Consider the following 18,707-nt stretch of genomic DNA (forward strand, 5'->3'; position numbering starts at 1 on the left):
TTTGAAAAAATATGAGGGTAATCCCAAAAGTAACGTATCTTATTTTTTTATAAGTACAGAACTCTATTTGTGTGGCATTTGGTCATACTGTTATGAAGAGTGCTTCACGCGATGTATGTAAACATGCGCACGCCGCACTGAGGCCGTCAGTCTTGGCTTGGCAGCCGTTGAGAATGGAGCTTCCAAGTGCTAATTGCGTGCAGTTATTTGGTTTTTGACCGCAAAGGGCACTGCACAGATTGAAATCCATCACCAATTGACGGAAGTGTATGGTGAGTCGTGCGTGGATGTCAAAAAACGTTCGTAAGTGGTGTAGAGAGTTTGCAGCTAGTCGGACCGAAATTCATGACGAAAAAGGAGCGGGAAACTGTCAATTTCTGAGGACACAGCGTTGAAGGTTGAGCAAAGCATGCGTGAAGATCAGCGGGTCACCCTGGATCATCTCTGCACGTTGGTTCCTCAGGTTTCCCGAAGCACTGCCCACAGACTTTTAACATAAACACTGAACTACCAGAAGGTGTGTACAAGGTGGGTGCCACGCATGCTGACTGAGGACTACATGCGGCAACCAGTTTATGCTTCCTGCGCATTTCTTCACCGCCTTGCAGCCGAACAGGACAACTTTCTGGACTCAATTGTCACAGGTGACAAAACCTGGGCATACCACTTTACATTTGGCCAGAAAGAGATTCAGCTCCGACAACGAGGTGAAAGAAGAGGTTCATAACTTCCTGAACAGCATGGCGGCAAGCTGGTGTGACATGGGCATACAAAAACTGCCACAGCGTCTACAAAAATGTGACAGAAATGGTGATTATGTCGAAAAATAGCTAAATGTTCAAGCTGTAAACTGATGTAAACCAGTGTAGAAATGAACAGGTCTATGTACTTATAAAAAAAATAGGAGACCTTACTTTTGGTATTACCCTCTTATTACATATTGTAATTTAGTTTTCTAGAATAACAGAGAGGCCTGTATTATTTAGTTTTTTAATCAATTGCTTTAAGTTTAAATGCGTGTTGGTCATTGTGATATCCAGGTAAAGGATCACTGCATTTGTCAAGGTATAACGTGAGTCAAATGAAGGCAAGACACATGGAAAAAAAAAAAAAAAAAAAAAAAAAAAAAAAAAAAAAAAAAAAAAAAAAAAAAAGGGAAGTGAATGGTTAATTATTTTGAAAGTGATCACCAAAAATGTTAATACATTTATTCCATTGTGAGAGGAAACTGTCAATGCCCTCATGGAAAAACATTTGCAGTTGCTTACAGTACCACAATTTTACACACACATTGAATTTTTAATCCAAAGCAAATTGACGGTCACTAAAGTCATTCTTCGGGGCTCTAAAAATACGGAAATCGCATGCGAGAGATTGGACTACACGGAGATCATGGAAGGGCTCCCCCTCAAAACTTCTGCAGCCTAGTCTAAATAACCTGCCAACAAAATGCCAGCCCACATGTTGCCAAGGCTGCTTCATACGCTGCAGAAGTTTATACAGAGGCGGCCTTACGAATCACCCATTTGATTCCAATCCTCTCTCCATGCAATTTCCATATCATTGGAGCTCTGAAGAAAGACATTCGTAGCCATCTATTTGCTTTGGAAGGAGGAGGGGCGTGCAATGATCATTCCTTGGGCAACTGCAAACCTTTTCTGTCAAGGCACTGACCATCTCGTCTTTCAGTCAGATAAATGTATTAATGGTAATGGGGATTACTTTTGAAATAACACACAGTTTACTCACTTTTTTTTCTTCACCTGTCACATTTTCATTTGACCAACTCTTACCTGTTAACACCTCCTGCCTACAGAACTGAAAATCACTGTAAAGGGCTATAAGTATTCAGTCAGCTGCATCGGTTCCGCGAGACCAGTTCACTGTCAGCTGCAGATCGTACTGGCAAAGTCGATGCTGTCTAACTCACTGCATGTTAGCTGAATCAGATCATGTTACGTGTGCTGTACTACTGCTAAGTCACAATGGAGGCATTAAAGATTGAAGAACTTATGAAGGAGAAACACTACTTTTGTTGTCTGTTAATCCAGAGTCTGAACTTCGTGAACAAAATTTCTTCTGAAGCACTGAGTCTTAACAACAATGAACATTTCAGACCATTACATAAACCATGTGAGCCCGATTCATTAGCTTGTGCACAGTTGTTTTAGAGCTTCGAGTAAATGTCAACAATAAAGACGCCTGTAATACACAACCTAAATGTGCCACCATCAGCTGATGGTCAGTGGAAACGTTTACTTTATTACTGAGGAGTGAGGCAGACTTGAGAGTGAAAAAATGCGTATTAGCTCTCGTGACTGCTGCTTACGAGGGGTTTCATGAGGTCATTAAAAACTGGGTAAGCCGAAACTACACATTATAAATGAGACACAGCTGCCATGAGCCCAGCACTGATGATGAGGACCACCTTGAGAAGAGTACAGATGACAACATCACAAGTGACGACATTGAACAATTGGCAATGCATCTGGGTAAACATGATGGTGATGACCCAAGCCTTGATCAATGCCTTCTACGTGGAATAAATGTGCAAAAAGATGGCACAGTGTGCAAATATTTGCCATATAATGTACACAGTTGTTAGCACGCAAGTGATATCTACTCAACTGCTATTTATATCTGATGAAGTAGGTCACTGAATACCAACGTGAGGCACTTGCGCAAAATGTCAGAGTGGTGCAGCATCACATACATACTCTACCACAAGGCAGAGATAGCAGAAACTTTGCCTTTGCTCCAATTGTTCCTTAATTTTGGGTCAGGCCTCTGCTTAGGAAATGAACAAAATTTGTCAGTCATCACATTTCATTTGGCACTGCATACCAGTACAGTATCTTGGCCGTATTAGGAGCTGGTCAACATGCACCAGAAGGTTGTCACAACCCAAGGCAGAGAAGAGAGACCTACATCTGTCCGCAAATACGACTGAAACATCTTGGTATTTAGAACTGGTGGTGCAGAGAAGGGTGGTCTACAAACAGCCAGTTTAATACCTATTAAATTAAGTTACCGAGTGAAAGTCTACAGGACAATGCATGGCATTGGGTAATGAACATTGGGTAATGAACATTGGGTAATGAACATTGGGTAATGAACATTGGGTAATGAACATTGGGTAATGAACATTGGGTAATGAACATTGGGTAATGAACATTGGGTAATGAACATTGGGTAATGAACATTGGGTAATGAACATTGGGTAATGAACATTGGGTAATGAACAAGTACTGAGGGTCTTCGCAAAATGTAGAAAGGAGAACTGTGGAACACTTAAGTTTACACACTCACAATTATGTCACCTATTTTCAATATGATGAGAAACAATTCCAATCCAATTCATGGTCAGTGCTAAAAATAAGACTCAATAAACAATGCACAATCTATAACTAACACAAGTCGCCTTTAAGGGGGAGGGGGGGGAGGGGGGGGAGAGTTTACTTCTCTAAAATCTGATGGGTCGTCATTAGCAAACACTCCAAATAGCCCCTGCCACACCTCAAGTGCGTACAGCGTCTTTCTTTTTGGTGTACACAACTGATGATCTAAGATATTTGGTTCAACACCAGAACTGGATTTCAAGCAATATGTAACCATGACAAAATGGCAGCAGGAGCATCTATTGTAATATCATGTCTTACATTATGGTACATTTATCTTCAGGTCAGTCAGTCGAGATACACCCAAAATGAATCTACTAAAATTTATCAGATTTGTGTTCTTATTTTCCAATTCACCTTTTGTATCAAAATAAAAAATCTAACATCCAAAGTATAAAAAGGATATAATGTATTAGCTTTTGCTGCTGGCAACTTTATAATACACATCTATGAAAGGTGATTAATACTCATTCACTTAATAAAGTTTGAAACTAAACAACAAAATACTTACAGTAGACAGAAATCACTCATAGGGACAAACAGGTTGATTAAAATCATTGTATTAGAGGGAAACAAAAAAGAAAAATCAAAATTGAAAGTGAAAAGTTAATCAAAAGCAGTTACGTTTCACATAAGAAGTTTTGTGCAAAGTATTAGTGAACATGTGCTTATCTACTACTCAATGGATTGTCTGTACTGTGTGTTATATCTTCTGTTGTATATTACCAATGATTCTCCCACTTGCATACAAGTGACAGTCATGTAATTCCAGGTACCTATCAATATGATAGGTCTGTGTAACAAGCTGATTAAACATATACATTCAATTATGTATGAATACTATTTAAGTTACTAAAAATTTACATTCTCTGCTACACAAAGTGCCACACAATTAACAGTATTTCTGTGATTTCCCTTAGCAGGAAAGAACTTAGGTAATCCATATTTTCTCCCATCATATGTATACTATGAAAAACAAAACAAAAATATTTGGACATGGTATCTTATCCTTTTCTTCATTTTTGTTGGTATTTTCCTACCTACCAGTTTCACTACCCCTTAATCATCTCACGTGTCACCTACATGTTTTTTTTACTACACAAATGAAAGCCTGTAGAATTCACTTTAAGTCACCAAATGATGAGTGGAGCAGCTTCCATGAAAACTATTCCTAGACGGGAAAGAAAGCTGCAGCGAGAACCTCCTGTTTGTGCAGACCCACACACGTGCGTACTTCCTAATGGAATGTATGCCTACCATGAACTTTAAATATTTCTAGTCAAGTCATATTATAAGGCGATTGCCACAAATGTCAATTACACTAAGGAAGAGAACTTCACTCTTCAATTATTTTAGAATATTCAGAGCTACGTCATCACCTGTATGGAAATTCAACCCTCAGCATGGCCGCTGTTAAGTCATTCAGTTACACTTTTCAACAGACTACTCCGTATCACACACATACCATTTTCCTAGAAAAGTTTCAGTCAGATTTGAACTGCAATAAAACAGAGCACCCCTCAACTACAACTCCCTCCTAGCTGATAGGCAGATGTTGAATCCAAAGTAAACTTGGCCACTTCCTGACTAATGACAAAAGCCACTTTCTCAATAACATGGCTTCACACCTTCATTTCCTCATTACATTTTAAAACAAAGTGAAAATTTGTGTGTTTACTTAAAAATACTTCACACCTAGTCTGCCTCTTAATTACTATGATAAAATTCAATGATGTTCCGATCCCTCTGTCAAACACAATCATTTTGAGTACGTCATTGACACCTATTAGCAGTCATTTCTTAGACTGGGCACTTTATTTTGAGAATTTCCGCACTGATTTCTCACAAAGCCTCACCTTGGCCTCTACTCTTACATTCTTATGTACAGAAATACTATTCTGCAGGCTGTCCACTTGTCTCCTAAATCTGACTACAGTTTTACTGGAGTTACTTCATCAGACATTATTCATTCCTGACGTATGTGACCTGTGAGGTCATACCCACATGATACATTTTAGTTACCTGTCCAAAACAGAGCAAATCAACCCTCTCACAATCGTCAAACCCCACACACGAATAAAAATGGTCACAGCAATTTTAGTATCTAAATTCTCACTGCACACCAGGCACATCAAGTTATTAGTGTCAAATAGGTAGGAGTGTCCTTTAAATTCTATGAACTACTTGTATCAAGATGCATACATAAACACACACCTCACAAATGCAGAAACAACACCTGGCTTGGCTTTATCATGAAGTCCAATACCAGCCACCCATCCACTTACCATCAATGGCCCCAAACTCACGCTCGTGGGCACGAGTCAACACTTGTTTGTACAAAATCTCAGCTTCCTTGTATTTGCCTTGTTTCAGGTAACATGATGCCAGATTATTCTTTGTCTTAGCAACATTTGGGTCATCAGGACCCAACTTGGCTTCGTATATCTCCAGAGCTCTCTGGTAATACCGTTCAACCTCTTCATACTTGCCCTGTGAGGTAAAAAAAGTTTTGTTGAAATAAGATGAAAGTATAGTGTTTACATTATGCAGTATTACAGTTAACAATGCATTAAAATTATTTTGATTATGAATGATATCTTATGGTGTTTAGACATGAGCTGACTTAACATATATTTGCTTCCTTCACCTACATCTACATCGATACTCCACAAGCCACTGTATGCTGCACGGCAGAGGGTACCCTGTACCATTGCTAGATCTAGTTATTTCCTTTCCTGTTCAACTCACAAATAGTATGAGGGAAAAATAACTGTCTATGCCTCCATACGAGCCCTAATTTCTCATATCTTTGTCGTCCTTATGTGCAATGTATGTTGGTGGCAGTAGGATCATTGAGCAGTCTGCTTCAGATGGCAGTTCTTTAAATTTTCTCAGTTGTGTTCCTCGAAAAGAATGTCATCTTTCCTCTTGTAGCTCTCATTTGAGTTCCCGAAGCAACTCCATAAGACTTAATTGTTGTTCGAAGCTACCGGTAACAATTTAACAATCTTGCATATAGTCAACTTACAGGTAGTTTGGAGCCAGCACGTTACTAGAAGAGAAGCAACATATATATAGCTGACAATACAAAATTAAAATGCACAAAATTAATAGCTCTTGAACCCTTAAGACAACTGTGTCAATAGAGGAAAGTTATGGTGTTCTACAAACTATCTTAGAAGAATTAAGGTGAACAGGGAAGCGTATGCTACATTTATCAACCTACAGCGAGATTTCAACAGAATAGACCAGAAGATTTGTTTGGATAATGTAATATTATTGGAATAAACTTAAGGGCGATAATTGGAATACAGATAAAAGACTGACCCTCAGTCTGTACAAAATAAGAAACCAAAGATATCACTGGCACTAAGAATGTGTCCAACACGGCTGTCCACTCCCTCCACTATTTATAGCAGTGCAATACAAATCATGGGAAGTGACATCAAAGGGATCATAATTAATGGCAAACAAATATACACAGTATTCTATTTGAGTATCTATTTGCTACTGATATAACAGTCTTAAATTTTGTAAAGAACACGAACTGCACGTCAAAAATAATGTGATGCCTTTGACAACACCACACAAAGACACAACAGGAACTACAATAATGGTGATAGATAAATCAACAACCAAGTTAAGCAGAACCATTAAGACAGAAAATACAATACTAATGCATGTAATGAATCTTTGTACTTGGAAGGTATTGCAATGACTAGAAAAGCCCTACGAAATAAGAGTAATTTATTAACAATCACGCATCTTAATACAATGCAAGAAAGAAATTCATCAAGATATTTGGAGCATTTTAAGCTAGATGTGTAAGGGCAGACTCTTGAGGACCAGAAAAAAGAATTACGTGGTCTAAGTATGCGGGTATTGGGATCAGCCACAAAAACCATCTTGGACAAAGAAAATCTATTTAACAAATATTGAAAAAAATTAAACAGAAAAGGACATTAATTAACACATTACAGAAAAAACTAAGTTAGCTGGACACTTAATTTGACATAACACCTTTATAAAAAAAGCCTATAACGGAAAAATACTAATAAAAACATCTGGAGACAGAGACCCAGAACAACTAAATAACATGTGTTAATAGTGAAATGAACTGCAAAATTGCAGCAACCACAACCAAATGGCAAAGATGGCAAGAGACACAAGTATGGTTACATCTACAAAGGTGTTGCCTTAAATGTCTAGTGACAATGTTTCAGAAGGAGAAAGATAGTAGATGGGAAACAAACGGTACAAACCCAGTCACCTTTTAAAGATTCAGAGTACTTATAAATGGTACAAAAATCTATCTATGGCTTTATTAAATTCTATAGTCTTTCCTGATTACACTGATATATACATTACAGGGTTTCAAATGAAAAATGACCTATATACGCCAAATTTTGAAGTTACACTCGTGTATGCCGCCATGCCCCTTTATTTCTGTTACAGAAACCAGTATTATTTCGAAAATAACCGCGAACTTTCTGTTTCCAGCGATTATATGTCCGATACATCGTGTACGTTTGTAACAGTGCAGGTTTCTAGTGTCTGTAAATGGTTATCTTTGCAAGTATTTACTTTTGTTTCACTGAAGCAGTTTGTTCACATGTTACTAAATGTTTGTTGCCCAAGTGCTACATATATGTGTGGAAGTACACATCCTTCAGTGTGCAATAAATATGAAGTATGCCACATGTCAAGAAATTCAACAAAAGGAAACTCTGTGGTAATCAGTTCACAAAAAAAGCTAGCCACACTGTTGAAAGTAACCTATGTATCAGTTCTTCAGGGAAGAAACTCCCACATGGCACACCTCCTGGTGACTCTAATTTGTGTGTTAACAATGATGCTGTTTGTAGTGGATTTGTTGTTGTTGATGTGGGCATCTTATCTTCTCTGATAAAGGATGTGCCGAAATGTAAACAATGTGATGGTATAGGTTGCCTGGAAATAACTGAACATCAAAGTAGCAGGAAGGGTTTAGCACCAAAATTAGTTGTATTGTGTAGATCCTGCAACAAATCTACCTCGAAAATGACTTCGAACATTGTGCATAATTCGTATGATGTGAATTTGAAGTTAGTTTATGCAAGCATGCAATACGAAAAGGAAAAAAGGCTGCTAAAATGTTTTGTGGTTTGATGGACCTTCCTCCTCACTACATCACGTTTGCATAAGAAATTCTCTTTGGTTTACTGGAAAGTTACATGCTTCTTATTGATAATTAAGATTGCTGGATTTATTATCCTCTATGCTACCAAACTTAACAGTTTCTCGATACCTAGGGACATTAGTACTGCATGTGTCCAGCCTTCATCTTTATGGCAACTTTAACTCTGCCTGGGACACACTGAGGTCTGCAAGTATGACAGCAAATTCTTCCTCAAGAGCTGGAACCAAAGAAAGTAGCGATGTCAGATACTAGGGTCTGGAGCAAAGTAGATGTTCCAGTCCTCCTTACCTCACTGTTCACACTAAACACCGCTGCAGGTAACATTCTCCTCAGATTCACCACACCCAAACCATTCCATTGGACTGGTTTGGGGCACAGTGTTAATAAAATTATTTCCAGTCATCCACTGTCCAGTGACTTCTTTATACCACTTAGAGCAATGCTTAGCATTGCCTACAGAAACATATGGCTATGAAGAATTGCTCAACCATTGTACCCTTCTTTTAAACTCAGACACTGTGCCAGCTGGACTGCTCGAAGCACTTCCAAACTCATGCGCTATTCTTTCTGCCAATTTCATGTGCTTTTTTGCCGGCAGCTCGCAATGCTCAGTGGTCCGTGCCAGACAGTACACGGGCATTGCCTGGTCTCTGTTTAGCAGAGATTGCTCCTTCCTGTTTTTGCTTCAGAATCACATCACCTACAGCCAACCTGGGCAGCTTTAGAGGGGTAACATACTATTAACTCTGGCTCCAGCACACAATTTTAATCTGCCGTGAAATTCCAGAACGGCACACAGTCCAAAGCGGAATGAAAGATTCATGTTTGAGTGAATGCACAATTCTGGTCCACTCTTGATAACTGTATTATTTGCCATCTTTACTAATGAAGGTGCAAGAAGCCATACAGAAATAGTGGAAGAAAATTTTAGCAACCTCCGACTGTTTACGAAACTGCTTACAAATCCTTGCCATCAACACAACTGGAATTATGCAAAGGAAACTAAACTAATTTGATGCAACTGAAATAAAGTTGCTCCAATGGACAAGGGACCTAATCAGACTACTGTGCAGTCAAGCATTAGTCTGTAAGATGGAAACATGCCAAACACTGAACTTTTCTTTGTATTTACATGTGTTACACGAAAAATTAAATTTTTTAAAAAATTAAAACCTATAGTTAGAGAGGATTTACATAGTAAGTATTTAGTATAGAGACCCTCACATACCATTTATGTTAACTGATTGGACAGACAACTGAAATTAGTTTACCCACCTGATTCTGACACAGCAGAGCTAGATTGTTGAGCTGCTTAGCCACATCTGGATGCTCGCGGCCAAGTACTTTCTCTCTGATCTCGAGGGCTCTTTTGCACAGGGGTTCAGCTTCTCGGTACTTACCCCTCTTGCCATAAAGAACAGCTAAATTATTCAATGTTGCTGCAACCTGCATGAAGAGAGCAATTCATTACAAGAAGTGACATAACTTAACACATTTATAATTATTTAGAAAACAACAAGTACACATGGAATCAAAAACCACTTTCTCATATTTTGCTGGATATGCAAATGAAATTACAGAATTTGTATATAACCATTCATTACAAAGAAAATTATCAGTTGGTAAGTTCACTTTTGACTCCTTGCTTGCATATTGAGAAAAACTTATGGACACAGTTGTCCTCCAGCGTGTTATGAAATGACATTCTTATTTACAGAGCAGCTAAAAGACGCCCAAATTTAAGTACACCTTTTTCTAAATGATTAAGTAAAATTCCAAGACATGGTCATTAATTTTTATGTCCATGAATTAAAAGGTTTATTTGTTATGTTTCAGGATTCCAGAATGCACTGTAATGGTCCACCACCTTTGGGAAGGGTTCTTGCTGTGCCATGAAACAATTAGCAGAAGACATCAACAGACCCAAGCAGAACAGCAGTTTGTAAGAATAACATTGATTTCTACTTGGCTGCCTACAGTTGGTTTGTAGGTGTAACCATCATTTACATTAAGGGTCAAGTCCACTGCTCAATATAAAATTTCTCAATGAAAAATCTTTGATGGAATGTAACAATTAGTTTCAAAGTGTGTTATGGGAGCAAGGAATTTGGGACTGCATAGCAGGAGAATTTTGCAGATGGAGATGTTAAATTTCTCAATGAAACAATGATATATTGAAAGTGTTATCAGATTACACCATATAAAATAACTGAAATATATATCAGAGAAAAGTTTTGTTCTCAGTAAATTGAAGTAATTGCAAGGTGCTGGTGAGTTTATGTCTTCCTGGCAAGCAGATTCAGTGGAGTAGTAACTAGTTGGCATGATAGTTCTTAGTCTTTTTTTTTAATTTGGTATTTACAACTTCTTGAATATTAGGTGAATAATTCAAACAGTCATGAAGCAGTATTTTCAGTCACTGTCTGCAGACAGACAACAAAAAATTTATGCAAGTTAGTTAAATTGTTTGCCAACAGGTTTCTTGCAGTTCAGTTCCATAGCAATATTCCACCACGAGGTTTCACAGCACATATCAAATTCAGAGAACATATCATACAAGGAATAAATATCTTTAGAGTTCCTCAAGCTGACAATCTATTTAAAATTCATGACTGTAAATGCAAGTGAGAAGATTTTACACAAGAACCTTTCCATTTTATATAACAATAAAGAAACCAACAATATCTTACCGCTGGATGGTTCTCTCCCAGGGTCATCTCTCTGATGTTAAGGGCATCGTTCAACAAGTTTGCTGCTTCCTTGTACTTGTTCTGGTCCCTAAAACAAATATAAATGTATTAACTGGCAACAAAATTATGACAGAGACAATTATGATGAAACAGTTGTGAACTTCAAAGATGACCAAATATGTAGGAAATAAAATTATCTGCATCTGCATCATGGAATAAAAAATAACTCATACTAGTAGCAAAACACTTGGCAGAAAATTATTTGTATATAAGCACATTGGACAAAAAACTAGTCACCTAGGCAACATAACACCAATACCGTGTAACACTGCCTCGAAACTTGGTAACGGCCTTAATGTGGTGAAGAAAAAATGGTCCAAGTTTCTTGTGATGTAGCAAACCTTGCTCAAGCCTCTCACTGATGGTTAGATACCATAAAAACTAACTGACCGAACAGTACTCACAAGGGAAACTCCCCATTGTGGTAAGAGGGCTCAGTAAACAGCCCATCAAAAACTGAACACAGATCAAGCACGAAAATAGGAAGAAGGTGTATTGGGCTGTGAAAAAAGGCAAAATACAAAAAGTGAACAGTCCAAGAAGAAGAAGTGGAATATAGAGCAACTGGGCAGAGAAATGGCGTCATCATTAAGTGGTTAAGGTGTTGGACTATCAAGCACGCAAGCCGTGTCCAAACCTCCCTTGTTACTTTTTTTTCCACTGTTTGCTTTATTCAAATTTGTGTGTCTCAGTGTAACATCCATTTGCAACAGCAAGGTATAAGATATGATCTATAATGACAGTTGATTCTGCACAACTTCTCTATTAGCAGCCAAAAGGAAGTTGATTTTGAACAGGAACTTGAACGGAAACTGCAAACGTTTCATGATGAGGCGACAACTCAACTGAATCCTCCACCGGAAAACACGTCTGGTGTGTCGTACACGGCATTAGTGACAGTATATGTACCATATGACAGGAACCTCTTGTCAATGCATACAATTTTTATGGGATGGTAAGTGAGTGAGCAAGGATGTCTCCTTGCCTACTATAGGTGTCTGTTCAAATGTGAATGCGATCCTTTCCAAGGAAGCTGCAACAAATGAACACAACAGTTTCAGAATCACAGTTTCTCTCTGCTCTGTCAAAACATAGGTTTTCAATGTTTTTGAAGTTTCATTTCATTTTGGAAGTATCAACTCAAATTCCTTTGTTGTAACATGGTTATTTGTTTTGATTTCTGTGAGATGTCTATGTGGTATCTCGCCTGCTCTCACTATTCATCACATTTACTGGCAATGTGAATTTATTGTTACCACATAACTCATATTCTATAACCAATATATGGTATGACAACCGCCCCAAAACCACCGAAAGAGAAACGTTTCAATGGTCAGTTCATAACCCCTTTTTTTTTTTTTAACAGCATGGCCACTTACCCAGAACACTGTTGCTGTTACAGCCTCCTCTTTATTGCCCTTCTTTTCCTTTGAGTGTTCACTGCTTCTATTTTGCTTTTTTTCGTTGTTCAGTACACCTACTTCCTGTTTTCATGCTTGATCTTTGTTCAGTTTTTTACGAGCTATCCATTCGGCCATCTTACACTAAATCTAGAGGGAGAGGGAGTTTTCCTTGTTAGAAGGCCCAACGATTCAGACACCCAACCATATGTCATCCTCAACCGATACACATCACTGCATGTGGATATGGAGGGGCACATGGTCAGCACACTGTTCTCCCAGTGATTGTCAGATTTCATGACCGGAGCCACTACTTCTCAATCGACTAGCCCCTCACTTGGCCTCACAAGAGTTGAATGCACCCTCGCTTGCCAACAGCACTCGGCAGACGCAGATGGTTTCCCATTCGAGTGCTAGTTGAGACCAACAATGCTTAACTTTGGTGATCTGACAGGAACTGGTGTTACCACTGCAACACTATGATCCCATGAGGCAACTAAATTGTGGAGATGTGATTGCTACATTTCACCACTATGCCAAACAGTCAACACCGACAGATGCCTCATTGAGACATCTGTGTACTCTGTGACTTACATCCATTGGAAAGGGGGCAAAACTGCAATTCCAAACATCCCATTTGATGGCTCCAATCATCTACTGTACAGATTCTGTGTTCAGCCCACTAAAGACGTACAGCTGTATGATAAGACTTGCAACTGTATGTGCTGCTGAGGGCAATGACCTTTTGTGAGGTGCCCAAATAAAAATGCTGAGCTGCCACGTAGTACAGTGTCCACATGAAACTTTACGTTCCCCTAGAATGGACTCGGCAAGTCAGTCCGAAAGTAGGGGGAAGGCAACAGAATACCACCTCATGCAGGAAATGTCTAATACGATGTTCAAACTGAACTTTAAACTGATGACACCTTTACCATAAGTCTTCAAATAGTGGAAGTGGATAACTGCCCAGAGAAATGCATTTCCATCAGCAACCACCAATCTTCATTGGTAGCATTTAACCAAAAGAAATGCCACAGCATCTCTGTTCAACTTCACTATTTTTAATTTCGGTCTTTTATTGGAAAGAACTTGTGACAGCAATATTTATAATTATAATGGGCGATTACTGGATAATGCTACAAACTTTCACGAACGATTGAGAAGGGTAAACGTACTAAGTTGAGGTAAGGGACCCCGGTTCGGACACAACCAAGTCTGAAGTTATACACGATTCAGAGGTGGCAGTATGGAACAAAACAATAAAGAGAGACCAGCAAACATGGACACTAAAATGCATACCTTAAGAGCTATGGGACCTGTTCAGTAGAATAGACGTATTTCACTGGATCTAAGTTCACCAACTGCTCATACCTCGTACAATATGCTCTTTAGAGCTTATATTTACTAGACACTTTTCCTTGTTTCGGACCATACTACCATCTGCAAACGTCTCCTACCTTACAACCTTGGCACCGACAGCACATGGAATCCACTGTAAGATATCACAACAATTTTCGCTAATAATTTTAGACTTCCATCGTTTACGGCCTGTCATCCCTTACCTCAAACTGATACACTCACCCTTCTCCATCATTCCTGGAAGTTTGAAGTCATCACTACAGAATCACCTTGTACAAATCTATTAAGCCTTAATTATATGAAATACTGAAGTGCATATTATCTCTGATCCTTCTCACAGTTATCAGTTCATGAAGCAAGGACAAGGTACAGGCAGAACTGCTCCTTACTCTCACCTCCATAATCACTCTACAATAATTGCACACACTATACAGGAAGCATTGCTACATTGGCAAGTCTTTTCGTTGCTCGACAAACCCCATGGTAGACTCGGTAATTACCAACTTGGTCGTGTGACTAGGTACAGGCATGTTATAGTTCTAAGTAGTGTACGTTACCGTGTAGTGCTAGGTCAAAGTGAACGCTGAAAATAACTTCGCAGGCAGCCACCTCGTCTTGCTGTTAATGTCATTAAATATACTGGCAATGTGAAAAAGGAGTGATAATGATGAAAAGAAAGACGAGAAAACAGGCAAACAATAACAGGTGAGTAAGCTACCTGTGTGCAAATTACGCCAAGGGTGACTCGATACCTAGAGGAGTTGCATTCGAGTAACAGTCTCAAAGAACAAAAAACAATATTGACAATATGGATAAATGTATTATTATGCTCTAAATTTCTGTGACATTGTGAACAACACAATGAAATTATGAAATCTTCACAGCTCTTACCTCAGAGCTGGAGTTCACAGATAGTGAGGAAACAGAGAGAAACTTATCCATGTGCCACAATAAACAAATAGTGTGATAATGAGACTGTATAGTTTAAGAAAAAAAAAATTATATTAAATCTTCAAATGAAAATTAAGCATCAAAATGAAAGTGTTGAGTGATTTATTCAGACAAAACATGGATTTGTACACATTACATTGAAACTGTGAGGGTATCGTCAAACAGAAGTGCCGGTTACTGTTTAATTGTTGTGCTACACATGGCACTGAAGTAGAGACACGCATAAATACTGTAATGTACTCTGTTATTGCCTCTCCTCCTTATTTCTGAGGTGTAAAAAAAAAAAAAAATAAATAAAAAAAGAAAAAAAATAAAATAAAATAAAATAAAAAGAAAAGAAAAAAAGGGAAATTACTGTGGCAACACATCAGCAACGTCTTAAATTTTAGGAAAGTGATCCACCTGTGCAACCTATTCTTGAGTACTGCTGGAGTGTTTGGGATTCAACCAGGTTGGGTTAAAGAAGACTGTGGAGTGATTCAGAGATGCAATGCTGCATTTATTACAAGTAGGTTTGATCAACACACAAGTATTACAGAGATGCTTTGGGAATGCAAAAGGGTGTCCCGGAGGGAGGGCAACATTCTTTTTGAGTAACATTAATGAGAAAATTTAGAAAACTGGCATCTGAAGCTGACTGCAGAACGATTCTAGTGGCACCAATGTCATTTAACATTAGGACCACAAAGATAAGGGACAACTGAATTTGCAGTCTGGCTGTTACATGTACAGCCACCAAGCACACCAGCATGTAAAGCATTTTTAAAAACTTGTCTTGTATGATTTTAGATGTAATAGCATCTGATTAACACTGTTTTCTTGCTACACCATATTTTTTTCGCTCTAATCATAAACTTTGGTTGCACAGTAGTACACACTCAAAATCAACAGCAGACGTTTTCAACTCAGGACTTACCTGTAAACGAGAGCCAGGATATTGAGCATAGTGGCCACATCCGGGTGGTCATGACCACTCGTCTTCTCCAAGTCTTCCAGAGCTTGCTTGCAGAGGGGCACGGCCACCTCATAGCGTCCTTGTGACGCATACTGGATAACTAGGTTGTGTAGTGTCCTCAACCGTGCTGGTATCTCGTACCCCACAGCCATCTGGGTAGCCAAGGTTGGAGGTGTGGGTGACATGGCTGTGAAGCAAAACGACACCTTTGCTCACTCCGAGGTTCACAAAAATACATGCATGGAGAAGTTATTCAACAACCATGTAGAGACTCTTAGGAGTAGGCTGTCAGCAGACGTGGATTTCAATACATAAAACTGCAGTACTTGATATTTCATTTTCAAACCTTGAAAAGGATAACACTTTTGGTTCCATTAACTACAAGTATTTCAACAAACTCTCAAACTATGTTGCTGTTTCAATATATCTCATCCAGTGCAACTGGTGAATATATATTATAATGTTACAACATTATGAGAAGGAAACTTGCTACTCACCATACAGCGAAGATGCTAAGTCGCAGATAGGTGCAACAAAAAGACTCACAATTACAGCTTTTGGCCATTAAGCCTTAAAGCATTTGTCGTCAACAACAACAACAACAACAACAACAACAACAACCACACACATACACACACACAAACACACACACACAAACACACACAAAAACACACACACACAAACACACACAAAAACACACACACACACACACACACACACACACACACACACAAGCAGATATTTGTAAAGGCCAATGTACCATTAGTTTCTGTCCACATTATTTTGTAAAGCATTCCTCACATATGCCAAAGTATGGGCATGGCAGATTTGCAGCTCTGCCTCAACCAATAATATAGAGCAATTTTTAAGGTCTCAATGGCAACATGCCAGTGTTATCACAACTCTGCACACAGCTACCACTTTTGCCACACAGCTACCATTTTTGCCTGCAGAAATTAGTGCTTCGTAACAAAGCTGGCAAGAGCACTGAACCGTCAGCAATCATCTTACACAGTGTTAACAGTAGTACCCATTGAAAATGTTCTGTAACTGCATCACGACATACAAAAGTGAAGTATTGAAGAACGAAATAGCTCTTCAAAAAGCACTATGGTCCAACATTTTTATGTGAATGCTAGAGCATGAATAGCCAAGCATGTAAGAGTTATCTTGCTTTTCACCCAACAAAATGACACCTGGTTTGGTTGCTATTTCAATTAATATATTAGATAGTAAGACAACATTTTGCACAAGGTCCTCGATCACAAAAAAAATGAAAACGAAAACAAAAGAGCAGGAACATTACAATCACCTCTACATCTTTTAATGAAAAAGTTTGTGGCAGCCTTACACAAATATGACAAATGTTTCGAACATTTTTTTGAGAAGTTCTCCCATCATACGTGACATTAAGAGAGGGTGTATTTGTTGGATAAAATATTCAAAAACTGTGATAACCACTTTGGATCAAAAATGATTGAGTGAAAAGGAAGCTTGGATATGATTCAAGGAGGTTGTTAACAAGTCCCTAAGCAACAATAAGGACCCAAATTATATTTCTGATGGAGCCAACAATTGGAAGGCTTCGGAAGTCAGACTGACTGTTGATGATCAAAATTCAAGCCATCAAATCGATATTTTCCCCTATGAAAATTTGGTTTAAACAGTTTGCCACTTCACACTGAAACATATACAACAGGCAATTCATCAGGGAATTAGCTGTATTACATGCTTTCATGAAGGGAGAGATACGAAATACAAGTCAATGGCCAACTCCTGCACAATATAGATTTTTTGACACCTTGATGAAACATATGTTGATGACAAAAAATTAAATTTCTTTTAATTACAATTATGTGTAAACAATTTTCTTTCTCTGTCTGGGCCACAGGACCATACAGGTTCATTTTATTGATTATGATTGATTTCAGTTCTCTTTGGAAACTATCATCAACTGCTGTGGCCTATGTACTATGTGAAGCTTAACTGCACATATTATGTGGGGCTGATGATGGTTTTTGAAGAGAGCACAAACCTGCCTATCAATAACATCAATCTTTGTGATTCAGATAAGGCAAATTTTATAATTTATGACTGCAATGCCAACAACTTTACGCTGCTTAAACCAATAACACATTGTTTCCCAATTTTCTAGTTTATGACAGTCACATTGTGACAAAACTGTATGTGATACAAAAAAATCTAGGGTCGGATACAGTTACAGTGCCCATAACACCACAATACTGAACTATTTCCTCACAAAAAGTAATGAACAGTTCTGTTGGCCTGTGTTATTTAACAAGTAGTAATGGTTTCAATTAGATTTGTGAGAGGTCTCTTGTTTCTTGTATTTAGTGTAAAGCGATATTTTGAAATGCGCGAGCACACACGTGCTCCAGACATGCTCCAGCTTCTCTATACTCACTGTTTCTTTCATCTGTGTCCTCATCAGGGAAAAGGTCTACTACAGGGTCATCAATCTTCGGCTTATCTTGCTTCGTCTCCGAACTAGAGTCATCACCCTACAGAACAAAAAAACCAATTTAGTAAAACAGTCTCATTAGAACTGCTGATAAACATACAACAGGCATAAATAAAACTAAAATAATGGACAACCCTGTTTATTAAACTGGTAAGATTCAAGCCATTAATAGGTCACAGCTTCTCTAACAGTTATGGACATTCTATGCAAAAAATAATGGAAGTCATGAAGTG

The 18,707-nt window shown here is 38.4% G+C and overlaps 1 protein-coding gene across 4 annotated transcripts in view; it reads right to left on the reverse strand.

Moving 5' to 3' along the window:
- LOC124550931 (kinesin light chain) overlaps positions 1-18,707 on the reverse strand; it is a 396,765-nt gene that overhangs the window by 77,919 nt on the left and 300,139 nt on the right. For all 4 annotated transcript variants that reach the window (XM_047125729.1, XM_047125730.1, XM_047125727.1 and 1 more), the window contains 5 exons: positions 18,418-18,514; positions 15,954-16,179; positions 11,268-11,355; positions 9,853-10,023; positions 5,684-5,888 (listed from right to left, as the gene is read on the reverse strand). In XM_047125729.1, coding sequence (XP_046981685.1) covers positions 5,684-5,888; positions 9,853-10,023; positions 11,268-11,355; positions 15,954-16,179; positions 18,418-18,514 — 787 coding nt within the window. The remainder of the gene's footprint in view (positions 1-5,683; positions 5,889-9,852; positions 10,024-11,267; positions 11,356-15,953; positions 16,180-18,417; positions 18,515-18,707) is intronic.

This window comes from Schistocerca americana, chromosome 9 (genome assembly GCF_021461395.2).
Source record: "Schistocerca americana isolate TAMUIC-IGC-003095 chromosome 9, iqSchAmer2.1, whole genome shotgun sequence".
Classification (NCBI taxonomy): domain Eukaryota; kingdom Metazoa; phylum Arthropoda; class Insecta; order Orthoptera; family Acrididae; genus Schistocerca; species Schistocerca americana.